General features: G+C 27.2%; 1 protein-coding gene across 1 annotated transcript; it reads right to left on the bottom strand.

The window, feature by feature from the left end:
* Positions 1 to 224: 224 nt before the first annotated feature.
* Positions 225 to 785, bottom strand: LOC110419940 (Plant invertase/pectin methylesterase inhibitor superfamily protein). The gene has a single exon (XM_021433077.1). It carries the CDS (start codon positions 783 to 785, stop codon positions 225 to 227), a length of 561 nt encoding a protein of 186 aa, XP_021288752.1.
* Positions 786 to 6,675: the final 5,890 nt, after the last annotated feature.

The raw sequence follows: 6,675 nt of genomic DNA, 5'->3' as shown, positions 1-6,675 counted from the left end.
TTATAAGATATAATTTTAGAGAGTTTGGGTTGAAAGCATTTTTAAGAGTTATTTTGTTGGTATTGTTGAATAAATAGTAAAAAAATTTATGCAAATAAGAGAAGGGGATAGGATAAAAATATTAAAGAATGGAGACAAATATGATTTTCTTTATTTTCTTTCCCCATCTCACTCACTCTCACAAGCACTAAAAATTAAAATTATTGTCTACCATGATTGACAAGCTAGAACCTATCAATTATTCTCATTGCTGCATCAGAAAGATCTTCATAAACCCTCATTTCAAAGAGGACATTGTTAGGAACCTTTAATTTCAGGCTCGCAACATTTTTGCTACAAGTTACCTCCTGCTCAAGTGCTGTTCGCACGAAATGATTGGTCTTATCATAATCCTTTCTCTTCAACTGATTCGTCGCTGTAGATAGATCGTGCTTCGCTTGAACAAACCCTTGCTCACAATCTTGTAATAGAGACTTTATGTTCTTGTCTCGGACACCCGAAGCTAAACTGGACAAGTTCTTTGCCAAGGTTTCAGCATTGTTGCTTAGACATTTTAAGACGATGGTGGCGATCCCTACATTATCGGATACGACTTCTCCTCGCGGATCGGATTTTAGGCATTGGATACAGACTGCTGGTACTTGTGCATTGTGGCACTGCAGCTCGATCAGCCTGTCATCGGCGAAAACAGGCTTGCTGATATGGTGGGAAGAGGTGAAAAGAAGCACGAGGATGAGGTGATAAAGAGGAAGAGCAGCTAGCATGGATGCTTTGAAAGAAGCCATAGAATTTCTTTTCCTCGGGACGCTATTGTAGCTATGCTTGGTACTCTACACATATATAATAACATGAAGGTTGAGAAACGCTTAAGAGATCATTTAATAGCAGGCTCAAAAAGCTTATGAGGTGGTGCTGCATCGAATAGTGGTTGGAATAATTGCCATAGAAGACCATTGGTCTAAACTGCAGTTACACTTCAATTCACACTCTTTTCATGAGAAAAAGGTGAAAGTAATTGAATCAGATTCCATAAGCAGTAATAATTGTTGGAATTGATTTCAGTTTGTCTACATTCATGGTGCTTTGTTTTCTTTATTTCTTTACTTATTCTTTTGAGTATGTGAAGCCATTGGCTTTGAAGGATAGACAGATATAGTTGGATTTTGTGTCTGCGTTTGGCATTAGTTGTTGGGGAGTGGATGTCAAATTATGCAAATTTTTTTTTGAAGGGCATCAAATTATGCAATTAATATATGTATTTTGTTAAAGTAGTAGATTTAATTTTTATATAATAATTTATAAAATTTGAGATAGTTCATGAATTTTGTCAAAGTGATAGATTTAATCTTGTACAATAATTTGTAAAAATTAAATTTTTATATTTTTTGAAATTAATAATGTTAATTCAATCATTAACGGTGTTTAAAGTTATTCATTATTTATATTGAAATAGTATTTGATTGTATTGACATAATATTCAAAACTGATGTAATGAGTAGTTTACAGGGATTAATTAAACCTATTATTTCGACAATATACAAAATTTGACTGAAAGTGAAAATCACCTCTATTCGTTACGATTCCATGATTCCAAAAACATGAGTTTATTGGAAAGGGCCACCGCCACATTAAGACATAAGAATTTGCTTTGATATATAAACTAGGAGAATCCCATCGCGGGAGGTATTAATTTATTTTCACGTTTAAAGTATAAATCAATAAATTGTTATATTGTGCATTTTTTTTAAAAAAGCAATAATAATTATAAATTATTAACATTTGTAAAATAATATCTAAAAATTAAATCAATTAAAATTAGAAAAGATAGAAAAAAAATATGATAATAAATATTTTTATTTTCATTTTGCTCCCTTATCTTTCTTGTTCTTTCACAAAAGACTGAAGTTTTAATATAAAAAAAATTAAATCTTTTTCAGTCTATTTAAAAAATATATATTGATAGAATAAATATATAATACATTTAATTGTTATGAATATTTTTGTAAATATCCATTTTTGTTATGTATATCTAAATTTGGATGTAAATTAAACTGATGACCATTAAGATTTAATCCATCCATCTAATCTATTATTATTGTTTCATCTTGTAAATTCTATCTAAATAAGGGATTATTAGCCTATAAATAAGCTTCTTCACTTCATTTGTAGATACACACTTGAATAAGATTTTCTTATTCCTTTAAATATTTTCTCTTATATTTCTCTTATAGTTGTTTTCTAAGTTTATTTCATAACAACACGATCATCTAATTTCTCAAGTTTTAAAATCATTTTGTTTCCATCATCTTTAAGTTTCAAAAGGATTTCAACGATTGGGTTTTGATCTGTGGTTTTAGCAAATTAGGTAAGTATTGATATTTTTTTTTTCATCATCTCCAAACTTTAAGAGGATTTTAATGGTTGATTTTAAATTTTGGTTGTAGTGAATAAAGTAAGTGGGTTGATATGTCTTTAGTTTTTTCATTCTTTAAAAATCAACCTTAATATGAATTTTGCTATCATGTAGTATAAATTATATTTTGTCTCTTGATTGGAAATTGAAATTACTAATATATAGCTATTAATGACAAATCATGAATATTCATTCCCTGAAATGAATGCGACAAAAAGAGCTACTAATAAAAGTTATAAATCTATCTTTTTCTTAAAGTGAATGTGACATCATTTGATTATGGTCATAGTCATGAATCCATCCATCCCTTGAAGTGAATGCAATCCCTTGAAGTGAATGCAAAATTATTTAAAAATGATGTTCACTATAATAATTTACTCTATTATTATTTTAATTTTAAGAATAATTTTACAACCAGAGATGGATAAAGTTACTATCAAAATAATTTTACCACAAAAAGTGGATGGATAATTTTACCATCAAAAGTGGATTGATGCCTTAACCACTAACCTAATAAAAATGAGTAATCCACTTAAGTGGATTACCTACCAAAAGTGGATGACTACTTTCAACCCACCAAAAGTGGATGAATAATGGCAAGACAAAAAAGAAAAGAATAAAAAGAATATAGAAAATGTATTGTCATTGATATGGCATGAAAGGCCATTGATCACGTATTTGTTATATGTCTTGAATTTTATCAAACATCACTGAAAATTAAAATATCTTGTGATGATTTTAATCATAGCCAAGTTGATATAGCACATCAAGATGTTTGTCCACCCTCAAAGAAGAATTGATTATATGATTGGTAATATAAATATCCACTGTTGGTTTTCTTGTCCTGAAAAAGGAATTGATTATTTGATTGATAATAGAAATATTCGAAAATGAACTTAATAGTAATTGGTATATTTTAGTATAATTATATTATGAAGATGCTTTAATATGATCTTATTATATTTAAATGATATGTTCTTATTATGTGTTTTAATTTTATATTTAATTTTTTTTATATGTTAGCTTGCAAGTTTCTTATTATATATATATCTTATTTCTTATTGAAGAAAAATATGGATATTCATATTGTTGGATTTAAGATCTATGATATAAATATATGTCTAGCAGACATTGCTACGACGTACACTATATTTAAAGACAAGAAATATTATTCCACTTGACAATGAAAAAAAAAATCAATTTCAATACAACATTTGGTAGTACAAGATTAATTGAAGACTCTAAAAGAGTAAATGTTTTACTACCTTGAGAAACAAAGTTTATAATAGAGGATATATTATTTTCTATTAAGTCTCAAAGAAGTTTATTAAGTTTTAAAGATATTCGTTTGAATAGATATCATATTGAGATAATGAAAAAAAAAACACTTAATACCTTTATATTACATCTATTATCTTGAGTAAGAAGTGTGTGTTGAAAAAAAAAATTACTCACTTTATTCTTTGAATTAAACTACACAAATATTAAAATTATTGAAACTCATAGTAAACTAAAAATTTACTAATGATTTTAATGCTTGGCATGATTAGTTAGACCATCCTGGATTAATAATGATGTAAAAAATTATTAAAAATTAATATGATTATTCATTGAAAAACTAAAAAAATTTTCAATCTAATGAAATACTCATGTGCTGCTTAGTCTTAAGACAAATAAATTATAAGACTATCACTCGCTAAATTTGGGATTAAATTTCCTAAGTTTTTAAAACATATTCAAGGTTTTATGTGGATTCATAAATCCACCATGAACCATTTAGATATTTTACAGTTTTAATCAATACATAGACTAAATGGTCAATGCATACTTATTATCAACTTGCAATTTGACATTTACATGATTAATCGCCAAAGTCGTTTATTTGGAAGCACATTTTTCTAATCATGTAATCAAGATAATTCGTTTTGACAATTTTGATGAATTTACATCTCAAGCCTTTAGTATTGCATATTAGTTGGAATAACTGTTGAAGAACTTGTTGCTTATGTTCATACACAAAATGGTCTAATAGAATCATTTATTAAACACTTCCAACTAATTACAATGCCATTACTTATGAAATTTAAACTCTTAATTTCTATTTCGAGGCATGCCATTTTGGATGTAATAACATTTGTATGCATTAAGCCAAACGAGTTATTATGTATTTTCCCTTATATGATTGGTTTATAGTCAAGAACCAAATATTTCTCATCTAAAAATTTTTTGGTGTGTGGTATATGTTTCAATTGCCCCATCACAATACACAAAGATGAGTCTTTAAAGGAGGTTAAGAATATATGTTAGATACGAATCTCCATTTATAATTAAATATTTAGAATTATCAATAGGAGATTTATTTATGGCAAAGTTTATCGATTGTTATTTTAATAAAACAATTTTTCCAACATTAGGGAGAGAAAATAAGTAGCTGAAATTTTTTTTTCTTGGAATGTATTATCATTATCTAATTTTGATTTTTACACAAATTAATATGAACTCGAAGTTCAAAAGAAAATTCATTTGTTAAATATAACAAATAAATTGCCAAACATATTTATTGATCTAAAGAGAATAATTATATTTTATATACCAACTGCAAATGCTCCTATTAGCATTGATATCTTTGTAAAATAAGGCATGCCAGAAGTGTAGAGACCAATAGATTCCAAAGATAAAATCTTCGAAAAAGAAAAAGAGCAAATATTCAATATGGTCAAAAAGAGGAAGTAGGAACTCTAGAAAAGATCCTTGACGTAATTGATAAAAATTTCAGAAGAAATTCAAGTACCTGAAATAATTGAAAATGAAGAGATATCAATCAATTATGTTATGATGGGAAAAGATGGAATTAAAATGAAATAAACGTCAACAATATTTTTATATATAATATAGAGCGCAATAATATAAAAAAAATAAAGATCTTGAACCTAAATCTGTGAAGAATGTAGACATAAAAATGATTGGCCAATGTGAAAATACATAATCAAAGTAGAATTCACTAGCAAAATATGAAAATTTTGAACCTGTAGTCTGTACACCACTTGCTATAAACCCAATTGGACATAAATGGGTATTTGTGCAAATACGAAATGAAAAAAATGAGATTATGAGATATAAAACACAGCTTGTTGCACAAGGTTTTACTTAAAGATCTGGTATTGAATATGAAGAGATATATTTTTTATGGTGGATGCAATTATAATTTTTTAATAACTAGTCTGGTAATATATGAGAAGATTAAAATGCGTTTAATAGATATAGCTACAACCTATTTATATGGCTTATTTGATATCGATATCTATATGAAATTCCTGAAGGATTTAAATTGCTTGAAGTACAAAATTTGAATTTTTAAAAAATTTATTTGATCAAATTAAATAAATATGTATATGGATTAAAGCAATCTAGACACATGTGGTATAATCGTCTTAATGAATATTTATTAAATGAATGCTATCAAAATGATACTATATACCCATGTGTTTTTATAAAAGAATTCAGATATGGATTTGTAACAATTGCTATTTATGTTGATGACATAAACATTATTGAAACTTTTGAAGAGTTATCAAAAGCCATGAATTATTTAAAGAAAGAATTTGAGATGAAAGATCTTGAAAAAACAAAGTTTTATTTAGGTCTTCATATTGAACACTTGACAAATGAAATTTTTATCCATCAATATAATTATATAGCAAAAGTGTTAAAGTGATTTTATATAGATAAAACACATCTATTAAGTTTATCAATGGTTGTAAAGTCACTAGATGTGAAAAAAAAAAAGATCATTTCCTACCTCGTAAGGATAATGAAGAACTTCTTCGTCTTAAAGTACCATATCTTATCGTAATTGGAGAACTAATGTATCTTGCTAGCAATACATAACTTGATGTATCAATTGCTGTAAATTTATTAGCAACATATAGTTCTTCTTCAACTCTAAGATATTAGAATGGAATTAAATGTATACTTCAATATCTTCAAGGAACAATGGATATGACTTATATTATTCAAATGTATTAAAATCAAATTTAATTAGCTATGCAGATGCAGAATGTTTATCTGATCCACACAAAGCTTGATTTCAGATAAGTTACTTATTCACATGTAGAGGACGACTATTTCATAGTATTTTGTAAAACAAACAATATTTGTTACTTCCTCTAGCCTTGCAAAAATTTTAACTATTTATAAGGCAAGTCGTGAATGCGTTTAGTTAAGATCTATAACTTAACATATTTGAGAAACATGTGGCTTGT

Source organism: Theobroma umbraticum, unplaced genomic scaffold (assembly GCF_002168275.2).
Source record: "Theobroma umbraticum cultivar Fairchild unplaced genomic scaffold, ASM216827v3 scaffold_67.0, whole genome shotgun sequence".
Classification (NCBI taxonomy): domain Eukaryota; kingdom Viridiplantae; phylum Streptophyta; class Magnoliopsida; order Malvales; family Malvaceae; genus Theobroma; species Theobroma umbraticum.
Note: the sequence above shows the minus strand (reverse complement) of the source record. Positions and strands in the feature narration are given on the sequence as shown.